This window comes from Canis aureus, chromosome 10 (assembly GCF_053574225.1).
Source record: "Canis aureus isolate CA01 chromosome 10, VMU_Caureus_v.1.0, whole genome shotgun sequence".
Classification (NCBI taxonomy): domain Eukaryota; kingdom Metazoa; phylum Chordata; class Mammalia; order Carnivora; family Canidae; genus Canis; species Canis aureus.
In genome coordinates this window covers 62,026,141-62,053,825 of record NC_135620.1, presented here as the reverse complement: position 1 = coordinate 62,053,825, position 27,685 = coordinate 62,026,141, and the positions used below count along the sequence as shown (strand labels likewise).

Here is a 27,685-nt window from a genome sequence, read left to right as displayed (position 1 = left end):
CCTGGGGATGGTGTCAGATTCCACAGGTTAAGGGTTCAATCCCACAAGACTGTCCCCACTTCGGATATCAATTTCAGGTCCAGATTGTTACCTGTGTTTCTGACCACTGGTTATAAAGATCCCACAACCTTCTCCTTAAGTTAATTTGCTAGAGCAGTTTACTTACTAGATTATGGGTTTATTACAAAGGCTTTAAAGGATCTGAATGAACTGCCATATTATTACAAAGGCTTTAAAGGATCTGAATGAACAGCTATATGGGGGAGATCCAAAGGTGGGGAAGAGGCTGGAGCCCTTCCTCAGGGCAGGGAGGGAGTCGGGTATGAGGAATGAAAGTTCAGACCCTCTAATCCTGCTCTTGGTTCCCCTAGCAACCAGCCCCAACCCTTAGGTTACCCAAGGGTGGTTCAAAAGTCATGTCATTGACGTAACAAAAGACACCTTTATCATTCTCATCACTTAGCAAATTCCAAGACTTTTAGGAGCTCAGTTCCAATAACAGGGACAGGGCCAATTACAGAGGTCCAATAATCACAATATTACAAACACCCACTCTTGGGAGAGCCGGGCCTACAGCTACCCCCTGTAGCCAGTCCAGTCTAAGGCCCTGCCCAAGTGTGAAGCCAAGCCCCTGGCCCCTGTCAGGCATGGAGCCCAGCCACTGACCCCACCCAACCGTAAACCCTAGCGTCCATCCCCACTAAATTGCATGGTATAGCAGAAACCAGGTCCAAATGCAGAGCCTAAGCAGCTGTCTCCCCCTCCAGCAAGCGCTGGCTGTGGCTCTGCCCAACTACTAGGTGTACCCCATGGCCCCATCTGATCCCTGAGCACAGCCTGTGTCCCTGTCCAATTGGGAAGCCCTGCCTGCAGTCATACCTGAATGTGGAGTACCACCAGTGGGGGAGCACAGCCTGCGGTCCCACCCACCAAGAGTAACTGTGGAGCGCTATACAATTTTGGAATTCCACTGAGGGCACCACCAGGCCAGGGAACACTGTCTGCCATTCCCACCCATCAGCTGTGATTGAGGAGTCCAGTGAGGGCCCCTGGCTGACTACAGAACCCAGCCAGGAAGCTCACCAGCCAAGGAGACCAGCAAGTGGTGGTGCCCTACCAGTCCCCTACCTCAGAACATGGGTAGCATCCTCACCTGACTAGAGACCCCAAACGCAAGCCCTGCCTGCTTGTAGATGCTACTAGCTGACCCATCCAGCATCCCATGTTGAGCTGACAGATGGTCTTTCCCTTTTTTCCCCTCTGTCCTCTCAATCCCCACTTTCCAGAACCTTCTCCATTGTTTCTTCCCCCCTCCCCACATACCAGCTCTCAACAACTGCTAGCATTGGTCTTCTCTGAGGCTTCCTTGGTAGCCAGACTACCTTAGTAGATCAGTGGTAAACCCTGGTGGTCCCGTAGATGCTGAATTATAACACTCCTTATTCACTCCCTCCTTGATCCAGATCTTAGGACTGTTTCTTTCTTATTTACTATTCATGTTCTGCTTTCCTGGAAATGGAACTGTATAATTTCAACCTCAAGTCATATCCCCAGGACTACCTCCCTTCCTGATAATATTTTCAGTCCTAACTGCTCCTATACAGATATTTCTGGAGCCAACATGTCATCAATCCCTTGGGTACATGCATTCATTCTAATTCATCAAGCTATACTCTTATGATTTGTATACTTTTCTATACCACGTTACATTTAACAAGATGTTTATTAAAATAAAAAATATAAACAAAAAACAAGAGGGCTTAGTACAAAACACCAAGGATGTGGAAAAAATGGTTATATATCTTAGCGGAAATAAAATTTGGGAAGAGAAAGTCTACATGGTTGAGGGGACTGATAAACATTGCTCCCAGTGGTTGGATAAATTGATCTGTTTGGCATGGAGGGTGTGTTTGTGTGTGTGTGTACACAAAGAAGCCAAACAGCTAGAAAAGCCCCCCAAAAATTGGTGAGTCTTGCCTCTTAGTTAAACCCAGCAATGATTTTTATAAAATGGCTACCCCGTACTTCTCTGATAAGATGTTTCCAGAACTCCTTTGGGACTCCAGGTCTACCATCATGCCTGGATTTTCCTTGCTATGTCCATAACTGCCTAATTGGCATCTCCAGTTGACAGAATAAGGACTCTTCCACCCCAGAGCTTTCTCAAAAATCAGCTTGTTTCAGGGTCCGTTTCTGGAGGCGGTGCCCCACTTCCTGTGCCCTCCTGAACACCCATCTTGTATTGACCTCAATAGGCCTAAATCAGCAGCCTGTTATAGCCATGTCACATGTTTTCACACATAATATAAATGTTTCTGTTCTCTAATGTAGAGGCAGGTCATAAAACATTCAGCACTGTTATTTAAAGTTCGTCTTGATCTGGCTCCCCAGTTGACCTGGGGTGACAAAATTCAGAGCACGAAAAGGTTACTCATTTCTGTGTATCAGGAAAGCTCATTTAAATGATAAATGTGAAGGACAAGAGAAAAATTTGTCTATAGACTAGTTATAGCATGACAAGACTAAATAACCCTGAACTACCTAAACTGTGCTACCCTGGAAGAAACTTTAATTCTTTTTTCCTTTATAAAGGACACTCTGAGGTTGCTCTAAGCCATACTTTCTAAATATTGTGGAGTTTTGTTTGTTTGTAGACTTCTCTCCTTTTCACACAAAGAGGAATACTGAGCTTGAGCAAAGAAAAAGTGAAACCATATTATAGAGGTTACATTTTAAATTCATCTTGTTTGAAACGAGAGAGAAGTGAATTACAGAAGTCAGTCATAGTGTCTATCTTTGCCCAAAAATGGACTTTGTAAATGCCAATTTCCTGAGACTACCAGTTCTGTTCTGTAAAGTGTAATAGGATTTGGTCACTTTGATTACTGAAAGCTAGGTGCTAAAAATCAGCAGATGTGTGTGAAGCATTGCAGTTACTGCCTGTATTCTGAACCCACACCGAAGAAAATGGATTATTCACTAATTGTCATTAAGGTGCCAGGGAAACACAGGTGAAAATATTTTTCTTGAACTCAAGAAGTTGATGGTCTAATTTAGGATATAGAAATATAAATGAATAGATATAGTTCAGAGTCGTGAGAGCTATAATGGAAGAACTAGCTTCTTGGAAGCCTACGTGCGTGGAGAAATGCATGACGCAAAGAAACTCAGGCTCACATAGGGCTTTAGAGAATGAGTGTTCAGCAGGAAGAAATGCTGCCTGAGGTGTGGGGCGAGAATGAGCACATGCAGCACGCTGCACTCACAGCAAGGTGAGAGGGAGCCAAGGAATCCTGCGGTGGAGGCTGGTCTGACAGTGTAGACCACAGTTTAAATAAGACTGCCCTTGTAGACTTAGTTTGTGGCTAGTGGGTAATAAAATTGAGAGTTTTAAGAGTGAGATGGTCGGATCTGCATTTTAGGATACTGGAAGTAGAGTGAACAATGTACACACACAAAAAAAAATAGACAAAAGACAAGACCTGTTACCAAGCCCTAGCAAAAATCTCAGAAATAAAACTATCATATTTAACATATTTTCTTTTTTTTTTTTTTAAGATTTTATTTATTTATTCATGAGAGACACAGAGAGAGGCAGAGACATAGGCAGAGAGAGAAGCAGGCTCCACGAAGGGAGCCTGTTGTGGGACTCGATCCCGGGACTCCAGGACCATGCCCTGGGCCGAAGGCGGGCACTAAACCGCTGAGACATCCAGGGATCCCTTAACATATTTTCAGTGTTGGGAAGATCTTAGCAAAGGCGGTATATATTTGAAATGACATCTATAAAGGCTTGGAAAATTATTCATTTAATAAACACTTGTGTCAAGCATTGAAATAGCAGATATATAGGATGTGTGCAAAGATTTCTTTATAGCACTGTTCATTGCAAAGTAAGTTACAGCTAATAAAATCTGCAAATAATCAAAGGACCCACAATTCTTAAATTGCCTAAAATATCTATTTTATACATACACACTATACATATATAGTATGCATACAGTTTCTTTTTTAAAAAAGGCATGACTTTTGTACATCTTTTTTTATATAAAATATGAACAATTTCCATTATTATTTGCTATTTAAATGGTGAATGCACTCCATCATTGTGTTACCAGATAGAGAACTGGTTCCAAACTCAGGTTCAGCTGCTTACTGCTTGAAAAATCAATACCCAAGAAACAAGTGATGGTGGGAAAGAAAAGATTGCTTTATTTATTATTGATTTTTAAGATTTATTTATTTATTTATTCATGATAGACATAGAGAGAGGCAGAGACTCAGGAGGAGGGAGAAGCAGGCCCCATGCTGGGAGCCGGACGTGGGACTCGATCCCGGGATCCAGGATCGCGCCCTGGACCAAAGGCAGGCGCCAAACCGCTGAGCCACCCAGGGATCCTGAAAAGATTGCTTTATTCAGGAAACTGGCAACCTGGGAAGATGGTAGAGTAATGTCTCAAAGGCCATCTTCCCTCTCCAGGCGAAGTTTTAAAGGGGAAGACATGGGAAAACGGGAGGGGTTATGTGCAGGACAAGCAGGTGCCCAGGTGGTGAGTGGAATGTGGACATGACCCTGAACAGATTTGCTGGCATCTGTGGCAGCTGTTGGAGAATGGAGTCAGGCTCATCTTCTGGGGAAGTCTGGTCCTTCATCCTCAAAGGCCAGTGCACTGCAAATCTCAAAGACAGTAAGTTCTGCTACAGATGAAGAGACTCAGGTCAAGGAATGCATCAACTTGAAGCAAGTTAACCCGCAGAGACTAGTTGGAGGGCTGTTATGATAGTTACAGCACAGACGTAGACTGTAACATGTATGTTATAGTAAGAGTCACATATAAAAATAAATGCTCTGATGGAATGCATTTAATTATACATATCATTTTAAATTGTGTAGTAAAAGAACATTTAAAGATATGAAATTTTGTCCATATGTTGTTAAAGAAAGAATAATGTTGCAAAAACACACACCTTTAAAAAAAGAGAAAAAGAATGTATATGCCATGCATATAATGAAGTACCAAAAAAAAAAAAAAAAAAGATAGAAGTACCAAAACGTGACCGTATGGAGTGTCCTAACTGGGGAATGACAGGCACTGCAAGTGATTTTTATTATCTTTCATGTATTTTAAATAATGAACCATATATTTTTATAAAAAGAAAAACACTGTTAAGAATATATGATCCAAAAGAAAAAGAACATATGGTCAAAACTTGTCCTTTTTATAAAGTTGCAAAGGCCAATAAAAATTTGTACCATCTATTTTATGATGCGTGTATGCAGGATAGAATGTGAATGTTTGCCTGTGTTTGAACTGGTGACTGTACATGATGATTACTTATAAATCTTTTGAGCTTGTCAGGTAGCAGTATCTGAGTTTCCATTTTGTCCATGCTTTTCCTGTACTTCTGAATGTTACCTTAGCTTTAGACCAGAGTGGTTTGTACCAGACTGTGACTGTCTCCAGGTTCATGGCATAAAGGATTCATCCTAAATCCAGATCCATGGGCACCAATCGGAACCACATCCACTTAATTAACATAAATGCACACATGGAGTCAATTTGGCCTGTGAAGTTGACATTTTCTTTAACAGTATGTCAGTATATTGGGAGCTAAATTATTTCTAATTTCATTTTAATGCTTCTAATAAAATTTAAAGCCCCAACAAATTTAGGGTAGTATAATTATAATATATTATGATTATAAAAAATTTTTATTTTCATAAAATCCAGATTTGTGACCACTTAATAATTAGAATATAGACTTCTAATGGAAATGTAGTAAACGTTACTGTGCTGTATGGCTTCTCTCTTTTATGAAACTCAGTTGTACACTGTAAATCTAACCTATTTGAATTCTGTTCTGGTAGTTTGTTAAATTTAAAACTCAGGAGGAAAAACTTTTAAGTTGGGCCCCCCTGGGATATAATAAAGACTACATGCAATTAAAAAAAATTAATTCTGGTATAATTAACACACAGGGCTATCTTAGTTTTAAGTGTACAATACAGTGATTCAACAATTCTATACATTACTTACTGCACATAATGAAAAGTGTATTGTTAATCCCTTTCATCTACTTGAGCTATCACTACCACCTGCCTCTCCTTTGGTTACCATAAGTTTGTTCTCTATAGTTAAAAATCTGTTTTTTGGTCTCGTTTTTCTTTATTTGTTTCTTAAATTACACATATGAGTGAAACCATGTGTTATTTGACTTTCTCTGACTTATTTCACTTAGCATTATACTCTAGCTCCATATATGATGTTGCAAATGGCAAGATTTGATTCTTTTTTTTAGCTGAGTAATATTGTGTGTGTGTGTGCGTGTGTGTGTGTGTTGAGATTTTCTTTATCCATTCATCTATCAATAGACCCTTGGGCTGTTTTCATAATTTGATTATTGTAAATAATGCTGCAATAAAGATAGGGGTGCATATCTTTTTGAATTGGTGTTTTTGTATTCTTTTGGGAATTACTGGATCATATAATAGTTTTATTTTTAATTTTTTGAGGAACCTCCATACTATTTTCCCACTATAGTGGCTACAACCAGTTTGCATTCCCAACAACAGCGTATGAGGGTTCCTTTTGCTCTGCATTGTCACCAACACTTGCTATCTCTTACGTTTTTAATTTTAGCCTTTCTGATAGGTTTGAGGTGATCTCATCGTGGTTTTGATTTACATTTCCCTGCTGATGAGTGATATTGAGCATCTTTTCATTGTCTGTTGGCCATCTATATGTTGTCTTTGGGGAAATGTCTGTTCATGTCTTCTGCCCATTTTTAACTTGGAAGATCTGGTTTTTTGGTGTTGTATAAGTTCTTTATACATTTTGGATATTAACCCTTTGTTGGATATGTCATTTACAAATATCTTCTCCCATTCAGTAGGCTGTCTTTTAGTTCTGTTGTTTCCTTCGCTGCGCAAAAGCTTTTTATCTTGATGTAGCCCCAATAGTTTATTTTTGCTTCTATTTCCCTTGTCTCAGGAGACCTATCTAGAAAATGTTGCTGTGGCCAATTTCGAAGAAATTAATGCCTGTTCTCTCTTCCAGGACTTTTTTTGGTCTCAGATCTCACATTTAGGTCCTTAATCCATTTTGAGTTTATTTTTGCATATGACATAAAAAAGTGGCTCTGTTTTGTTCTTTTGCATGTAGCTATCCAGTTTTCCCAACACTATTAAGCAGACTGTTTTTTCCCCATTGCGTATTCTTGCCTCCTTTATTGAGGATGAATTTACCATATAATCATGGGTCTATTTCTGAGCTTTCTGTTCTGTTCTACTGGTCAATGTGTTTATTTATTTATTTTTTTGCCAGTACCATACTGTTTTGATTATTACAGCTTTGTAGTATACGTTGAGATCTGATATTGTGATATCTCAGTTTTGTTCTTCTTTTTCAAGATTCCTTTGGCTATTTGGGGTTATCTGTGGTTCCACACAAATTTTAGGATCATTTGTTCTAATTCTGTGAAAAATGCTGTTGGTATTTTAATAGGGATTGCATTACATGCAGATTGTGGACTATATGCAAATTTAAATGGAAACATTGATTTGGAATTATTTTGCTGTGTGAAATCACAAATAGGTCATGTTTATTGTGGGGTTTTCTTGTTTTAAAAGGTGATATGTATAGCATATGGTTCTCTGTGATGATTCATGACAACAATCCTCATGGATTTTTAAACTGATTAAACAGGTGTAATCTGAGAATAATTTATACATTACACATTGTATATTAAAAGGCAGCCATTCAATGTTAAACTGCTAAGCTTAGCCTAGGAAGAGATGAAGATAAAAAGTTTCCAAGTGGTGAAACCATTTAAACAGACATTGATGGGAATGGTATAATGTGGACAGGGAATGCCCAGGCTTTGGAATGATGTGACCTGCATTCAAATCTCAGCTCTATCTTTTATTATCCATACAACCTTGGCTATATTACTTAAACTGCCTGATTCTTCTTGTCACATAATAGACTTGGTACTACCTATCAACATGTTATAAGAATTAAGTATGCAAAAATAGCACCCAGTAGAGATAGAAAAGTGCCTAGTGGAGATATTACACAAATATGAACTAAAACAATTGTTTTCTGTCTACTTTATCCCATTTCCTATGGACAAATAGGACATCATGGAAGCAGGATTAAAGCCTCTTTCCCTGCAACATCCAACTAATGTTCCTGATAAATAATTTTTTAATAAAAGTATGTGATATTTTGGCACAACTCAAAGATTGATTCTACCTACAGTGCTCCATATGTTGGTCAGGTACATCTCATGGTTAACAGATGGCTTTCTTTCAGTAATTATTTTTACACTTGCATTATTTTGTAATCTTACTTAAAAAATATTTCCAACAATGTCCATTTCAGTGGTCACCATTAAACATCTTAAACTGTACCTTCCCTATTTGAGTCTGTATTTTGATCCATCCTTTGTGTAGCTGGGCTATTTATTGGAAATGTTGTTGTTGGTTTGTTTGGCTCTCCCAGAAAGACCAAATAGGTGATACTTTTTAAACTTTGCATACTAGAGATGCTATTCTATTCCTTTCTCACCTGATTAACAAATTGGTTGAATATAAAATTCATGTTACAACTTTTTCCCATGTAGATTCTAAATATCCTGATATATAATATCGTGAAGTTGTTAAAACCAGAGTTTTTCCCTTTGTACAGCATCTTTGCCAAAATGCTTATGAAATTCTTTATATTTTAAATGAAGTAATATTTATTTTTTAAAAATTTTTGAGAAAAGAGAGAGAGAGAGAGAAAAAAAACAAGCAAGGAGGAGGGGCAGAGAGGGAGAAGTAGGTTCCCTGCTAAGCAGGGAGCTCAAAGCAGGACTCAGGATCACAACCCGAGCCGAAGGCAACGCCCAACCAACTGAACCACCCCACATGCCCCTGAAGCAATATTTTTATATTATCTATTTACATTTAAATTATATATATTTATATTATGTATTTAAAGGATTTATCCATGTGTTCTTCTCTTTATTAAGCATTAAACACTCAGTGAGAACTTTTCAGCTCAAATCTTTCTTCACCTCAGGAAAATATTCATCTATTTTTTGTGTGTGTCCATTTGTTCTGGACACCTCTTCAAGAAGTAATTATTGTGTTCTAAGTCTCATTTTGGTTAAACTCTAAGTTATTTTAATTCTTTCCTTTTTCTTTGTTCTTTTCTTTTCTGTAACTGAAAGAGTACCTCATATTTTTTTCCATAATACCGATTTGATTTTTCAGACTGGTTTTAATTGCTGGTAATGTAAATTTTAATTCTATTTGCTTTCAGTGTCACCACTAAATTCTGTTCTGTTTCTTTTGATTTGCCTGCCTCTCAGCACTGTTTTATTTCAGGCTCTTGTTTCATTTAATTGAATACTGTTTTATATATTTTATCTTGTTTCATAAATACTGGGAAAAGGAATTGCTTAATTCCTAATTTTTTGAGTATAGTTTTTAAAAAGTTTTAAAGCATATTTTCTCTGTACTGTGAGTACTTTATTCTATAGATTGCAGGATCATGTCATATGCAATATTCTAGGTGATTTTTTTTTTTTTTTGGTTATTTTAACTACTAGAAGCTTCTGACAGCCTAGTGCTTACTCATATGTAGGTTATTTTTTAGACATTCTCTCTATCCAGTTTTTTAAAAAATATTTATTTATGAGAGAGAGAGAGAGAGAGAGAGAGAGAGAGAGAGAGGCAGAGACACAGGCAGAGGGAGAAGCAGGAACCCAAAGTGGGACTCGATCCCAGACCTGGGAACATCCCTGAGCTGAAGGTAGACAACCACTGAGCCACCCAGGCATCTCTCTATCCACTTTCATTGTTGTTAGAATTTTCCTTTCTCTCGATGGCTAATAAATTGCTATAAATGTGTATGGTCAGCTCAGACTAGGCTGATTTGGAAACAAAAATAGATTTAAGGATAGTTCAAGCAGAGAAATTTCATATTAGTCACTAGGCTTCTTCTACACTGAATCCGTTTTGACTTCCTTTGTGTCCCAGCATCCAATTAAGACATAAACTGTGGTTGTTCCTAGACTTTTTCACAATTTTATCCTGAAAAACATTATTTTAAATATTATGAAGTATACCACTATAATAATAATATGGATGAATTATTCAAATATAAAGAATTCATATTACCAGTATCCTGTAAGTGATTTTACATTTTAGCATACCACCTTCTAAACCTTAGTTGGTATAGTAAGGGAAAAAAGTAAACATATGTAGTATTCTTCTAAAAGCTATGACATTTATAAATAATCAAAAATTAGGAATAAGTAAGGAAGAAATCACATTTGTTTTGACCAAGAAAACCCTTATAAGGCACTGGGGACTACAGAGTTTGTTCCTCTCTCAGAATATAACTTTCCTTCTACCCAGAGGAGAGTGAGGTAGGTCAATGACCATGGTAAAACGGACTCCTCATTATCTAGACAAAGTTCACACTATATAGAAACTATACCATTCACTGTTGAAACATAAAAGTGGATACATGAGGAGCAGCAGAAAACCTGACACAAAACATTGCCTTGAATTCTTTTATAAAAATAACTGAATGGGGGTGACAAACTAATGTTCTATGTTTACAGTAAGAGTGAACCAATGTTAGAACACTTAAATCTGAGTCTTAGGTTAGAGTTGATCTGCCATATAGAGCTTGTGAGAACATGATACTTTGAGAGCTTGACACATGATACTAATACAGTGGGATGGGAATATTAATTAGAAAAGAAAGACTAAAACAGAAATTATCTAAAATGATTAGTCTGGAATAGGAATGTAGGTGGAGAAGGGAGAAATAATTTTCTAATTTATAGATCTCGATTTTGCATTTCTTTGGCTGGGCACATCCATTTTTCTTATCACTCAGAATAAATTTTTTAAAATTTAATGATCTTAATGATGTAACTAAAAATTTGAAAAGAATAGGAATACCCTAGAATAATTCTAAAATCCTAGCACTACTAATAGTACTTTTTAATTTTGTTCCACGTGCGTGGGAAAGGAAAAGCTGTATGTTGTCTGAAGCTGTATTGATTTCTTAGGAAATGGCACATAGCACATAGCCTGCCTCCATATTTTCTAATGTAACAGATCCACAAAGTGATGCCTCTCCCTCTCAAAATAACTGCTGCCTACTTATTTTGTATCCTGAATCATAGCAATTAAAAAGAAGTTGCAGGTTTTAATTAAAAAAAAAAACAACCTCATTTTGAAACCTTTTAACATCAAGTAATATATACATGCTATAAGAAAATACAAAATGGAGTGTTTTCTGCAAAAAGGAATTTTCTTATAGCACGTGTATATTACTCGATGTTAGGTTTCAAAATGAGGGTTTTTAAAATTAAGAATGGCTATTTGGGTGAGAAGTTAAAAACTAGAACTGAAAAGCTGTAAGCATGTGTTCTCAGGAAATATGTAAAAACACAGAGACTGCTAATTGCAATTCCAGTGGAATCTGTAACAAACCGCACGTGACTTAAAACAGGCCTTTGTACGAACACATTAATCTGATGTTTTTCACCCTGAATGACTCAGCGCTAAGACGGTCTTCCATTTGTGGAAGTTGCTACGTCTATCAACTTAATGTGCGACAAGATTTTCTATCTGGATTATTTGCTAATATCCCCAGTGGCATGATATCATTGATTTAGGGGACTCTGCAATAACTGTGTTTGCTTAGATTGGTTGGCATTACGCTCAAGTTTTTGATGTTTTTCTTAGAGAAAGGAAAAACATGTAAGACTCAAATTGCTCTTTAGAATATTTTTTGCTAAAAATATTACAAGGATCCAAATTTCCTTCCCAGACAATCAGGGGATCCAAGGCTTAGCCTAGCCTGGGCTATTGTTCAAGAAGCTAAGGAGTGTGGGAGTGTGGAAGGGCTTTGGGAAAATACTGTGGTTCTGGGCAAAAAACAAACAAACAAAAAAACAAAACAAAACAAAATCCTGCAGAAATTCTGGCACAGGACCTACATGAGCTTGCCAGTGATTAAAGACCAAAGGAGGCCGGGTGAAAACGTGAGATCAGGTTTGTCAGCAGGACTTGCCTGGGAGGAAGGAGAGAGGGAGTACCTGGAGGCAGGTTAAAGACACCTATTAATTCCAATTCCGTTTTGTGCATTGACAATTGAAACACCATGAATTCAAGTTCGAATATATCAAGCTTCAATTTAGTTATGGATGATGCCTTTGTGGCAAGGAGCCAATCAGAAGTGGATAGTTTCAGGTGCGTTTTCTTTTCCACTCATTTTGCCAAAAATACATGAATATCTTTTACCTGTGTCTGCAGTGTTTTTCTCCTCATTCAGGAAAATTTTAATCTTGTCTCTGTTTATTGCTTTTGTTAGAATTGTGCTAAATTTTCAAGGTTGGATCTTGGGTCCATATCCACATATTAATGATTTTTGTCACATTGTTTTTCTCCTGTTTGACCATTTAAAAAATTAAATTTATTTTTTAAAAAAGATTTTATCTATCTTGGAGAGAGCTTGAGTGGGGGAGGAGCAGAGGGAGACAATCTCTAGCAGACTCTGTGCTGAGCTCAGAGCCCGACGTGGGGCTCGATCCCAGGATCCTAAGATCATGACTTGAGCTGAAACCAAGAGTTGGATGCTTAACCAACTGAGCCATCCAGGCATCCCTTACCATTTTCCTTTCATATTTTAGGAGGTAGTTTCAATTTTTATTTTCCTGATTTCTGATTAGATTTTTTAGCATCAATTTTCCATTCACATCAGACTTGTTAAGAGGACAGCTTAAAGTAAAATAATTTTCTCAGTCCAGTCCTGGACTGCTTTTCCAGCTTCATTTTCTTTTACTGACTTATAACATTGTATTAGTTTCTGGTATACGCAACATAATGATTCAATATTTGTCTACATTGCAAAATGATCACCACAGTAAGTTAACATCCATCACCATATGTTGTTGGAAATTCTTTTCTTGTGATGGGAACTTTTAAGATATATTTCTTGTGATGGGAACTTTTAAAGATATACTTTTAGATATATTTGTTAGGAACTTTCAAATATACAATACAGTATTGCTAACTAGAGTCACCATGCTGTACATCCCCATGACTAGATATTTGTACCTTTTGACCTCCTTCACCCATTTTGCATACTCCCTGCCTCTGGCAACCATCAATCTGTTCTCTGTATCTATGAGCTTGGAGGTTTTTGTTGGTTTATTTTACATTCCACATATAAATGCGATCATACAATATTTTTCTTTCTCTGACTTATTTCACCTTGCAAAATGCCCTCAAACTCGAGCCATATTGTCACAAACAGCAAGGTTTCCTTTTTTATGGCCACATAATATTCCACTGCATATGTAATATATACACCATATTTTCTTTATCCATTCATCCATTGATAGATGCATAGGCTCTTTTCATATTTTGGATATTATAAATAAACCTGCAGTGAGCATGGGGGTGTAGGTATCTTTTCAATTTTGTTTTTGTTTTCTTCAGACAAATACCCACAAGTATGATTATATGGCAGTTCTTTTAATTTTTTTTTTTTTTTGAGGGACCTCCAAACTATGTTTTCCTTCGTTCCTGCACCAATTTACATTCCCACCAACAGCTACGGCATCTGACTCTGGAATGGTGTCAACTTTTGCTTCCTCTTTTGCTCATGCTCTTCCCAATGTGGAGCCATCACTCTATCACATTCCTATCAACAGCATACCCATTCTTCAAGGTTCTATTCAAAAAACACCATGTGTATAGATTCTTCTCAATTCATATCCTCTTTTCACAAGGCATCAAACAAATTCCATAATAATAGTAGTAACTGAATCCATCTATCTTTTTGAATTAGTGCTTTTGTTTTCTTTGAGTAAATGCCGAGTAGTGGGATGCTGGATCATACAGTAATTCTATTTTTAGTTCTTTGAGGAACCTTCATGCTATTTTCCACAGTGGCTTCACCAATCTACATTCCCCCACCAACAGTGCACGGGGTTTCCTTTTTCTCCACATCCTTATGGACACTTTTTATTTATTTTTTTGATTTTAGCCATTCTGACAGGAGTTAAGATGATCTCATTCTTTTTGGTTTGTAATTTTTTTTTGTAAAAATTCTTTTTGGTTTGTATCTCTCTGATGATGAGTAATGTTGAGCATCTTTTTATGTGTCTGTTGGCTATCTGTAGGTCTTCTTTGAAAAACTGTCTATTCAGGTCCTCTGCCCATTTTTTTTTTAAGAACAAAACAGGTATATTTCTATTGGACTACCTGATACAGAGGATAGTGTGGTATGAATGGATATAGTATGAATGACACATAATACAAATATATTTTATTTGAAATAAACAAAAAAGCTTACACAGCTCAACAGGTCACTTGGAAACAAACTTGCTTGACTGTATTACTGAGCAAAAACAAAGCTGAAGCACAAACACCCTTCTTTTTTGACATTTATTTGGAGATAGGTAGGAAGACACTACTTGGTTTTTTAAAAACTGACCTTCCCTTAAGGCCTGGTCATAGAAGTGTAAACAATGTAAATGAATCCACCATTACCAGTTATCATATCATATCTATGTCACCTGTGTATTCTAAGATCACACATTTACCTGCCAAGGTTTCTATATCACAGTTACACTTGAGTTCTTGGCAGGCAGGACTGAGGAAGAGTAATTTGGAACAAGTTTTACAACCTATTTAGAACGAATCACTAGTATTCCCTTAAATAACAGGTTACAATAGAAAGATACTGCCTGGAACATATCCTTTTCACTTTGGCTCATTTTTAGTTTTTTTGTTTGTGATTTACATAGTTGTTGGACTCATCTGCTTATAGTATAATCCTGCCACAAAGTATTAAAGCATAAGATACCTAGTATTCCTTCAACATCTGCATTTTTTAAGTTTTATACTCTACTACATCCCTAGTAGGTCAGCAGTTTTTGAATAATACAAAATAATAATAAACAGGTAGAACTCTTCTAAAAATGCAGATGTCTCTAACTCTAATGGTACTAGATGGGAAGGAGACAATGAGGGAAGAGAAAAAAAGCAAACACGTTCATGTGCAGGGAATGTGGTTCAAGTCTTTGGATTTAAAAACAACTTCCCCAGAGAAGCTGGCTATAATGGAATTTCCAGAAAACTTCCTTTGCCCTCACGAAAGGACCTGAAAAGCCCAATCTAAACTTTGAAAACTACAATTATGAGATGTTATAAATGATGATCAAAGCAGTCAGAGGGAGAAGGATGAGTGTGTTTTCCATTCAGCTAGTTTGTAGCATAGCCTCTTTAGCTGTTGTTGGTGGATCAGTAAAAACCGCTGAAGTACCAGAAGTGTTTTGAAGGTAAGCGGTAGAAATGTACTGAGCATATTACCTGTCTATATCACTAACAGGGCGTCATGGCTAGGAAAATTTTCTAAACAGTAAAATGACTCCAGGATAGGTCTGTCTGCCTGTCTCTCTTTCCATCATTAAATGTGGCAGAATTAAAAAAAAAAAATTACAAGTACATAGAGTGAAAACAAAAAATTACAAGGCAGAGAACACAAAAGAATCAAGACAATGCTATCGGTTCAACAGTATTCCACAAAACTAGAAAACCTGTTAACTCTGAAAGCCCTAGCAAAATATCACTCTTGTTTATAAATCACTTATTTATCATATGACCGCACGTTGAACCCTTTCTTTCCATGTACTGAAGAATCCTACATTCAGCTCTTAAGCATTCTGCATTTCTTTGCCAATCTTGTAGCTGAGTATCTTGTTCCAGTCGATTTTGGTGCGGGTAACTGGAAGCTGCCGGCGCAAGGCCTTGTATGTGGTGTCTGACATGGTTTGATAGTTCTCACTAATTGCTGTCTGATACTCATTTTCTGCATGCTCTATGATTTTAATAAATTCCTTGGCAGTCTGGACTTCATTCGAAACAGTTACTGAGTCCTGTACATCTTTATGACTAACCAACTGAACACTGCCATCTTCATAATAGTGAACCAGAATCTTTTTTTTTTTTTTTTGTGTGTGAACCTGAATCTTAAGTACTCCAACCACCTGGGCTGTAGGTGGTGTGATGGTGAACTTCCACTCTGATCTCCAACGACCATTCCAGAAGTTTTTAGGCTGAAACTGGTGGCTTTCAATACATGCAATAATGGTCTGTTGCCCATCTATAGCTTTAGCATAAACAGTACAGAAGCCGTTGGAATAATGATATTTCACATAGGCCCTTCAAGCACTGTCACAGGATTCTCTCCAAGACTTCAGACCTCCGTCTACGTCCTCTGGCTGGGGGTCACTTGCATCTTTCCATAAATGGTCAAACTTAAAGGAAATTTTGTTTTTTGGATCTAAAAATCTGCTATTACCCAGGTCACCGTGTTCTGTAATTAAGACCTGATCTTCATATCCTTCTATCTTCACAGGTGTGAACTGATCCATGTTATACGGGGCAAATGCATGTGCTGCCCCTTCCCTGAGGAGATGGTCATTATTAAGTAGTAGTCGGACATCATTGAACACTTCATTAAATTCTCCTGGGGGTGCATGAGTGATGAATTTAGCAGCTATGTGTACCTTCTCCTCTTCCGACACCCGATCCTCGAAGTCGGCCATCTTGGGCTGCTCTCCCTCTGCCCATTTTTTAAGAGGATTGTTATTTTTGGTTTGTTTTTTGGTGTCGAATTGCCTAGGTTCTTTATATATTTTGGATATTAACCACTTATTGGATATATCATTTGCAAATATCTTCTTCCACTCAGTAGATTGCATTTTTGTTTTGCTGATGGTTTCATTCGCTGCGCAAAAGCCTTTTATTTTGGTGTTGTCTCAATTATTTTTGCTTTTGTTTCCCTTGCCTGAGGGAAGAAGAGTTATTCTTAATATGCACATGGTGTATTCCAGGTAGGTGATCACCAAATGCCATTATGGCACACTTACAAGGTTTTAGTGTGGTGCACAGTGAAGGCAGTAGTGGGAAAAATTAGTCATGCCTCACACTAATATGCCAAAATTAAAAGAATTTGCAAGATAGCATCCTAGTCTCAATCTAAGCAACAAGTTTATTTCACCCTTCATCCACATTAGATTAAATGCTAAGTTAAACTTTTGTTTCTGTGGTGGTTTGTACTTATTTTGTATTTTTTTGTTATTTTAGTTTTATGAGATGGAGGCAAAAGGAGTTCATTTCAAAGTTTATTCTCATACATATTTAAATCTCCCATGAAAAGACTTCCCCTATAAATAGTTTTTACATTACTAAATAATGTGTTGGAAACAATGGTGTAGTTGAAAGATCATGAACTTTGGAATGAAAGAGAACCACATTCTGATTGGCTGCACCTTAACTGAGCAAAGTAACTTCTCTGAGCCTGTTTTCTCATCTGTGAGAATGATAATGGCAGCTCTGCTGAGCTGTTAAAATCAGGTCATAGATGAAACTAAGTGCAGGCACTGTATGCTTGTTGTCTTCTTTTCTCTTTATACTCAATCTATTTTGCCGTCTAAATTTTTCAGCAGCAACCAGGGAATAGCATGGGCCATAGGTTAGCAGCACAGTGCATTTTTGGTCCACTTAGCCCTCATAGAAATAATGAGAGAAGCAGTGGAAAATAAAGCTTAAGGTATTGGAATTATTTATAGCAGTAAATTAACTCATGTTCTTTTTGGTTCCCCAAAGCGGAGGTAATCAGGGTGTGTTTAACCTGCTACCTAAGGCTAAGCTGGAAGCAATCTCAGGACAAACATTTTTTTAGATATTGTTTTCCTCTTCTTCAAATTAATATGCCTTCAATCTTTAATCCAAAGTAATTAGCACAAATGCAAACTTCTAGATCTAAACTAGTAAGTTTAAGGGATTTAAAGTTTTGTATATTGCCTCCTTTGTGGCAGATTAATGACTAGACAAGCAGAAGTTTTATTTCTGAGCCCTTTATCCTATTCCATTGACCTGTGGGACTGCTTTTTAACAGTCCCACACTATTTTGATTACTACAGCTCTGTGGTATATCTTGATACTGGGGATTGTGATACCTCCAGCTTTATGCTTTAAGATTGCCTTGGCTATTTTGTGGTTCCATATACATTTTAGTATCATTTGTTCTAGTTCTGTGAAAAATGATGTTGGTATGATAGGAATTGCACCGAATCTGTAGATTGCTTTGGGTAGTATGGACATTTTAACATATTAATCCTTCCGATTCATAAGCATGGAGCATTTCCTTTGTGTCATCTTCAATTTTTCATGAAAGCTGATGGATGTGAAATAAAAACCTTTCGACTTTGGAACACAATAGAGAATTTATAAACTTTGCACACCTACAAAAAATAGAACTGGAAGTAACAAAACATAAAAGGGCTAATAATATAGATTCTTTTAATTCTTTGGAGGAAAAGTCTCTAGCATGAAATCTATGCTTATAAAATTTTACTGTGAGAATACATTACATATGTTATGTTTTACATATGTTAAAACCCTAATAGTAACTTTTCATAGTGAATATGGGTCAAACAATCTCATTTGAGTCAGTTTGCTAATCCATAGTGTGGTACATGAGCTAAATACCATGGGCTATTTCATCTTAACTTTTATGAGTTCTTATACTCTTTCATTGAGGAAATCTTGGAGACCAAGTCATTTAATAGGTTATGGACTCTAGAGTTGCACTTAGCAGTTTACAATCTACTACAACTAGGACGTGTTCAGTTACTAATAGGCAGTATTTTTAAATGCCTTATGAAAGGAGGATGGGAATAGAGAATGATCCATAGAGGTATTTTTTTAATAGAACCTTGAAAGATGGATATGCTATTGATAGGAATGGTATAGAATATTCCACATGAAAAGCATGAGCAAAAACAAAGCAGCATGCTGTGTTCACGAGTGACAATGATTGTAGATTGTGTGGCATGTGGGGTTCACAAAAGCAGCTTAGGATAGGTTGGAACTCCATAAAGTAGGCGTTAGGGGCTTAGAAGTCCAAACTGTTAAACAGAGTAGTAATGTAAACAAGGAATAATATGCAGAAAGGAGCAATGAGCTTTGAGGTAAACGTTAGAAGAAGCTTATGACCATCAAGTAACAGAGCCCATCCTACAAACCACTAAGAAAAGTTGTCTTGGGTAATATGTAAAGCATCAACCCATCAAAGAAAACTCTGGTCCTTAACTGGTGGCTAGAAAAGAGGCAGTTTATGCCTACCAATCTGTCATACAAATAAGGAATAGTAGTAGCCACAGAATCTCTCTGGATTGGTATAAAATGACCAGTGGCATCAGCTTTAGGATTAAACTGCAATCTTTGTTCTCTACAATGGATTTAAATGTAGCTCTTCTTGTTCCTACCCATGCATGGCAAGAAATAAGAGAATTTTGTCAATGCAAGGCAGAATGGGAATGTTAGTTCCAGGCACAAACACAAGAGTATACCTAACTCCTAGTTTGTTATGTTATTATGGCTTAGAGTATGGGATCTTCAGCTAGACAGTCTTAGTTTAAATCCTGGCTCCTGTCTCCCACTCCTCACGTTCTAGCTGTGTAACTTTGGACAAATTATTCAAAATTCATATCTAGAGTTGAGAATAAATATATAGTTGGAAAGGGAGTTTTAGATAATGTAGATATTCTTTCCTGGCACTAAACACAATGCAACAAGTGATTCTTAAGAGTTTGTTGCCATGTGGAATCTGAAACCCTATCAATAAAATTATCGTACTCTAACATTAAAATTAGTGTTTCTTGTACTTAGAAGGGCTATTTTACCTATGCAGGATTTTGTAGCATCATACATTGGTCATGGGAAAATACCATTTATTGGGTTATGCAAATCTTCAAAATATTAAACATTTCATAATATAAAAAAATTGTTTAATATTACCACCAGTATAATCAGAAAAGTCTTTATTGAGAAGATGTCCTGAGAAGATGTCCAGCTCACAATGACAAATAAATACAAGTTTGTCAAAATTCTAATTTTCATTTGAAAGTTACAGTTTTATTATTTGCAACAAATGTCAGGTTAATAGGACAGGCTCACTTTGTTCATTTTTAGGAAATGTCTACCAAATACTATAGACTTATAACCACAGTTTGTCTTAGTTATCTGTTCAAGTAAAAAAGAAGCAGTTACTTCAGACTCCAACTGAAAGAACTGCATTTCTGTAAAATAACCATGTTTTGGTACGCAGAAATGCTTTTTATATAATTCCCATTTTATCAGATTATGAAAGATGGAGGATGGGATAAAAAATTAACTTTTACAGCTTCATCAAGACACTCTTTAAAAGTGAGCCTGTCATTAAAAAATTCAATCAGTATTGCTAATACACTATGCTGCTCTGCCTTGGTTTATGCTACGGTGACAGCAGTTTTACCCACCCTTCATGCAAATGTTAGCATGGGAGTTGCAAATTCTTTTCAGTCTGCACATAATTCTATCAGTTCTGTACATTGCAAATAACTTCTGTGCTTTGTCTTTTCATTTTCTTAAGAGTCTTTTGAAGATATTTTTAAAATTTTAATGTTCGTTTATTTATGTATGTATGTATGTATGTGTGTGTATGTGTGTGTGTGTGTGTGTGTGTGTGTGTGTGTGTGTTCTAGGAAATCTTTCCCTATAAGGTCACAGAGATTTTGTTTTCTTCTAGATGTGTTATAACTATTGCTTTTTGGCATATGACTTATCCTTAGTTATTTTTTGTGTATGTTGTGAAAGGGGGAATGTTTTTCTGTATAAATATCTTGCTGTCAGTAACATCTGTTGGGAAAAAAAAAAAAACCATGAAAACAGTTTATCTTTTACAGATGTTATTAGATTTAGTTTGCTAATACTTTCTGTGTTTTTGCTCCATCTTCTAATTTTGTTTTATAATGTTTGGTCAAGTTTTAGTATTAGAACCCTGGTCTCATAAAACAAGTTGGAAGTGTTCCCCTCTCCCACTATTTTCTAAAAGACTGTAGGACTGGGGTTATTTCTTCCTTGAATGGTAAAATTTATACGTGAAACCAAATGGGAGGAAAGTGTTCCTTGTGGAGGATAGTTAATTATTTGAATTGCATTAATAGATGTGAGGCTATTCTGGTTTTGTCTACTCTGGTAAGTTTTGGTTGAGTTTTATTTTTCAAATTTCCATTTTGTCTAAGTTGCTGCATTTATAGGCATAAAAATCATATTTTTGCAGTCTTTTAATTTAGGTAAGAGCCACAGTAGCAACTCTTCTTTCCTTCCTGATATTAGTGACTTGTAATTTCTCCAGTTTACCTGATTGGTTTAATTAGAGATAGACTGATTTTGTTGTTCTTTTGAGAACTAGATACTAGTTTCACTATTTTTTTTCTCCACTGTTTTTTGGTCCTGTATATGCTGACTTCTACCTTTCTGTTTAATTTGGGTTTACTTTGTTCTTATTTATCTAAAATATAGATTAAATATGTACCTCTTTTTGTTTTCTAACTCTATCATTTAATAATTTAAAAAAGGATTCCTGATCGTAACATAATAAATTAAAATTTGGAAAATCCTCAGCTATCTGGAAATTAAGAAATACATTCCAAAAGAATCCAACAGTGAGAAATGTCCAGGCAAATTAGAATATATTTTGAACTTAAAGATGAAAACACAACATAACTAATCTTTTAGCCTCATCTCACAAATTTTGATAAGAGGACAATGGTAGTATTAAAATACATTCCAAAAGAATCCAACAGTGAGAAATGTCTAGGCAAATTAGAATATATTTTGAACTTAAAGATGAAAACGCAACATAACTAATCTTTTAGCTTCATCTCACAAATTTTGATAAGAGGACAATGGTAGTATTAATTGCTTGCTGGAAGAAAAGGTCTCAAATCAGTAATCTAAACTTCTACCATACAACCAGAAAAGAGCAAGGTAAGCCTAAAGTAAGCAGGAAAAAAAAGAAGAACAGAAATCAAAACTGAAAGACAAAGTCAATGAGACAAAAAAATGGTACTCTGAAAAAATAAAATCGACAAACTTCAGTAAGTTTGACAAAAGAGGAAAAAAACACACAAATTACCTATATCAGGAATGAAAACAAGTGATACACTTTCGAGCTTGAAGACATTAAAAAGATAATGAGGTAATATAATGAACTCTACACACAAATGACAAATTTGACAATTTAGATGAACTAGAACAATTCCACAAAAAAAAAAAAAAAAAACTATCACAAGTCACCCATTATAAAACAGATAATTTAAATAGTCCCATAACTATTGAAGAAATTGTGTGTACTTTACATTCTCCCCATCCTACCCTCCTAATCTCCAGGGCCAGACAGTTTCACAGGAGAATTCTAGTATTCAAAAAAGGACTAATACATTCTATATAATTCTACAAAAAATAGAAGGAACATTTCCCATTTTTATAAAGCTAGTATTACCTTAAAACCAAACAAAGCCAGTAGAAAAAAACCAAAAACCAAAATCCATGACCAAACTATTAGCAAACAGAATCTTGTAATAGGCATACCCTGGAGATATTTCTGGTATGCAGGTATCATAAAGCAAAATTTTGGGTTTTCCAGTGCATATAAAAGTTTTATTTATACTGTAGTCTATTATGTATGTGACTGCATTATGTCTAAAAGAAAGTATATACTTTAAAAAATACCTTATTGCTAAAAAATGCTAACCATCATCTATCTGAGCTTTCAGTGAGCTCATCACAGATCACCATAACAATAATGAAAAAGTTTGAACCTATTGTGAAAATTACCATACTGTGACAGACTCAGAACAAATGCTGTTGGAAAAAAATGGTGCTGGAAGACTTGCTTGCTGCAACGTTGCCACAAACCTTCAATTTGTTTAAAGGAAAAATAACAGGTAGTTATCCATGAAGCATAATAAAACGAAGCATGTCTGTACATAAAAAGAATTATAGACATGACCAAATGGGGTTTAATCTAGGAATACCAGGCTGGTTTAATATTAAAAAATTAAGCAATGTAATTCATAATATTAACAGTTTAAGGAAGTTACATGATCATATCAATCAATGCAGACAAAGCAATGAACAAAATTCAATAACCCATACATGATAAAACTGATCAAAGTAGGAATGGAAGGAAACTTCTTTACTTTGATAAATAATATATACTAAAAGCCTATAGCTAACACAATACCTAGCTGGTGAAAGACTGAATGCTTTCCTCGGAATTCTGGGGAAAAGGCAAATATGCCAGCTCTCATTAGTAATCTTATATAACACAATGCTAGAATTTCAAGCCAGTGTAGTTTAAAAAAAAAAAAAAAAAAAAAAAGGAAATAAAACACAGATCCAAAGGGAAGAAAACCTGCCCTGATTTGCAGATGACATGATTGTGGGAGTAGTCGGCCTATTTGATTACTTTATCATATTGGAAGAGGTTTCTCAAGGTTTTGCTTTTGCCTTCTTAGTGTACCTGAAATGCCCCCACAAAAAGGGGAAGAATCCTTTGCAAGTGTTTGACATTCTTCCTAAAAATAATTTTCTCACATTGTGCATACTGCTCATCCAGGTATGTCTTAAATTTATTATGTACAATAAATACAAATGTTCAAACTGTCAGAAGGGTAATGTATCATAGATTCTGGAGACCAACTGCCAAGATTGGTATCCTGGCTCTGCCTCTCTATTAACTGTATGGTCACTAAAGACAAGTTCCTTAACTTTTCTGCTCAATTCAATTTCTTCAAATATATGATGCTGATCAAAAGTACTTACCTCAAATGTGAAAACATGTGCAAATGAGAATAGCATCTGATGTATAAAAGAGCTTAGTAATAAATGTTACTCCTATTACTGTACATGTATGAAATAAATGTGCCCATTTCCCCTTCATTTCTTCCAAAGAATACGAACAACATGACTCACAAAAATTTAATATGTTTGAGCATTCTCATTAAAGAGTGAGATTATATGACAAATTAGGGGAACAAGTAGATAATTTGTAGTAAAGAAAGTTCATCTGGTAAAATACTCAAGCTCACAAGTTATTTATAAAGTGCTAGTTAAAACAGCAATAAAGTGCCATTTACAACTAGCAAATCAGAAGTAAAAATTACAGCCAGTGCTGACTAGGTTGTGGTCAATAGGTATACGACTTGATGACAAGTGTGAACTGACTGAGCTGTCCTGGCAAACAATCTGCAATACATTTGAAATGAAATAAAAAAACGCATGCCTGCCTCTTATATATGTGATATTATACTTCCTGTAATTCAACATTTACAGCTTTGTCTCCCTCTCCTCCCACAGCAGGCATGAACTAATTCCAGATTCAATCCTTTCTGATATGCCCCATTTTATCAGTTAATCTGGATGTTATCTGACATCCTCAGATATGTATCAGAATGAAGGATAAGAAATCTTAAAGCCAAAAACTATAAGCATATATTAGGGAAAGGATAATATAAAGGAACTAAGTCTTAAGGATAAAGAAGGGATGTGGGGCCCAAAAAACATACTCAAGATCAAACAGGTTAGGTCATGTGAGGGCTTTTAAGATTCAAAATTTGGAGACACTATTCTGGTGATACACTTAGAAATAATAGGAATTATACACAGTAATCTTTTAGCAGTTGGCAGTGCTTCTTTTGAGTTCTTTTGGTAAAATAGATGGATCTAGTTATGTATCTGATTCAAAGAAAAATGTGGTTTAGTCTGTTCACTCTCACATTCTCATTCACTAATAGATTGTTACTGACTGGATTATGAAAAGGCTGACAAAAGTCTCTGAAAACATGAAGAGACTTCAGATAAATGTGGACAGCAGCATGCACCACACCTTCTCCTAGGCTATTAAAAATCTATAAATACTTTTTAAAACCTTCAGATTGCACAGACCAATTACAAAGCATAAAGAAACATGATATCCAAACATGACTGAGTCTAAATCAGGGCTCTGGCACTGTATCTTCATAGAACTAACCACAAATAGCTCAGGGAATGCCTAACAGCTTCCTTTGTGTTCCTTTGTTGGTCCAGATGCTCACTTTCTAAGTCTTCCTTACCTAAATGACTTTCTTAACAGAAAACACACTAATATCACCTTAGGAATTAAACTAATTAAAAGCTGACTATCAGCTATATTTATCCTATAATTTAATTTCATCTGTTTCTTTGTATTTTTGCAAACAGAATCTACCACCAACCAGGTACCTCAGGCTCCCCAACATATATAAAAGAATTGTGTAAGAAAAAGCATTTGAGGACGTGCATAAAATCACAATCACAGTAATTGGACCACAGTTACATTAATTAAGAAAAGGGGAATCTATATTCATTTAGAAGTGATTATATAAAGGAAGAGAAAATACGGGTTAAGTAACAAAACATTACATTTTTACATAAATAAGCCCAAGTTCTTTATGTTTAAAAAAACTGGTCAAGGTGAAGGAGTAAATCTGTACTTTTAACTTCCAGATGTGGTCATTTGGGTCCTTTTGCCTTGGATGTGGTTTCTTTCGGAATCTTTCCATTTTGACACTGAGTAAATCTGGCTACTGTAGAAACACCATCCACAAACTTGGTTTTGAAAAGGACATTTGCATTGTTGAACATACCCTCCTTTAGTGACACGACAATGAACTTAAGGGAAAAAAAAAAAAAACATAAACGCTATTTTTTGTAATCTGAAGAAATGCACTGTTTATTCTGGGGTTAAGAACTGTCTAGAGGTATTCTGATTATTTCTTTCAAAGCTTGGTTCAAAGCAAATGCACATGCTCAAATCCAAGTAACAGTTCTATTATTATTAGGCACCTATATGGATTCTAGCTTTCTATATTTGGGTTTTAGGAGTCTCTTTTACCTTGAGTGCTTCATTAACCAAGTTTACTATTTCCTGCCCGTTGACTGCTTGTTGCTGTCCTCTGCAGCTGGCATCACTGTTTTGTTGCTACAAGTGCTAAATGCCCTGGTGAAATAGCTTTCCCTGTGATATTTTAAAAATATCAGAGAAGGCTACAAGTTCCTGAAAGCACTACCACTAGCTCAAGTGGAACATTTACATAATTAAGAAAAGGTACCACCTCACTGTTACCTGCTAATAAACACAGTCTGTGAGAACTATGAAAAGTGAAGCTCCCAGCGTTGGATTTTGCATGATCTACACAACCACATTTGGAAGCCCCAGTTCCTACAGCAACAGTTCAATAAAAACAAACTGTTCTTAAAGGGCTTTGGGCTTTTATTTCCTACCCAGGAAAAATGATGAGTACCCCCATCAAGTACCCTATGATTTTCTGATTTCTTACTTAGATTGTGTATCCTCTGGCAGCTAGCTAGAGAAAATAATAACGTCAACCATAAATTAATTCCAAATTATGAAAAACTTCGATTCTCCCTCATCGTACAACCAACAATGGTAATGTCTAGATCTTTCTTTAATAGGAAACCAACCCTTTTTTTCCCCTTCTCTATCCATTTGAATGTAAGTTTGTCTAAATATTCACTGTATATTTAAAGAGATACATAATACTTTAATATTCTTCAATCCTAAATATCTTAGTATTGGCCATTACTAAAGAATAGTTTTAGAAAACAAATACTATACTTAAAACTATCATGGAGACATTTTTTCTGGTTCTTACCTGAGAATGTGTGAAATGAGTACGCAGCATCTGTCCAATATTCTGGGTGTGAGAAAGGTCCAAAGCTGCATCTACCTCATCCAGGATATAAATTGGAGCAGGTTTGAAGAGGAGCATGGACAATATTAATGACAAAGCTACTAACGACCTATGAAAAGATCAGAAGAGAAGTCACCAAAACTTGATTTTACCACTCTTTACCAAAACACTAAAGCAAATCTGCTATACTCTTATTATGGGTAATGCAGATTTAGCTGAAAATCACCATAGAAATAAATTTCAAACTTCAACACTTTTATTGTATTAAAATGTTTCTTTTAATTTAGATTCTCCTATTTTCTCTTAAATGAGTTTTATTTTAACAGACCAGGTTTATATTCTTCTTTCCAATCAAATAATCAGGATAATTGGTATTTATCCTTAAGGAAAGATCATGTTAGGTTCTTTCTTTCCTTCCCCAATTGCTATTTAGGTAGAAGGCGACTGAGGGCTATATACTTACCTGTAAAGACAATAGCTACTGTCTTGGTGATAGTATAACAGGTTTAGGTGCCCTCTTTCAAACTTTTACTATGCATGCACTTATGAGTATACACAGATGCACACAAATACCCACTTTTTGTACTGGTACCATTTAAGAGTAAGCTGTATTGACTATGACCCGTTACTTCCCAATGTCAGAAGTTCAAACAATTATTATGTGGTTAATTTTGTGTGTCAACTTAACTGGATCATGGAGTATTCAAATATTTGGCTACACTTTATTTCTGGGTTTGTCTCTGAGGGCATTTCTGGGTGAAATTTGGATTTGAATTGGAAGACTCAGTAAAGCACTTTGCACTCTCCAACGTGGGTAGATATCCGATATCCTACAACTTGCTGAAGGCCTAACAGTAAGAAAGGTAGAGGAAAGAATTTGTTCTTTCCTGCCTTGTTACTTGAGCTGGGACATGGATATTTGGTCTCCATGCTCCTGGTGCTCAGGCCTTCAGGCTCACATTGAATTACACCACTGGTCCCCCTGAATTTCCAACCTGCAGACAAACTGTGGAACTTCTCAGCCCACACAGTAAGA

At 36.1% G+C, this 27,685-nt stretch overlaps 1 protein-coding gene and 1 pseudogene across 3 annotated transcripts in view; both read right to left on the bottom strand.

The window, feature by feature from the left end:
• Nucleotides 1-14,323: 14,323 nt before the first annotated feature.
• On the bottom strand, nucleotides 14,324-16,629 carry LOC144322570 (F-actin-capping protein subunit alpha-1 pseudogene; annotated as a pseudogene).
• The window catches only part of SMC2 (structural maintenance of chromosomes 2), a 68,913-nt gene continuing 55,551 nt past the window's right edge, over nucleotides 14,324-27,685 (bottom strand). For all 3 annotated transcript variants that reach the window (XM_077912756.1, XM_077912754.1, XM_077912755.1), the window contains exons 24-25: nucleotides 26,611-26,758; nucleotides 14,324-25,606 (exon numbers count right to left, since the gene is read on the bottom strand). In XM_077912756.1, coding sequence (XP_077768882.1) covers nucleotides 25,448-25,606; nucleotides 26,611-26,758 — 307 coding nt within the window. In that variant the 3' untranslated portion in view covers nucleotides 14,324-25,447. The remainder of the gene's footprint in view (nucleotides 25,607-26,610; nucleotides 26,759-27,685) is intronic.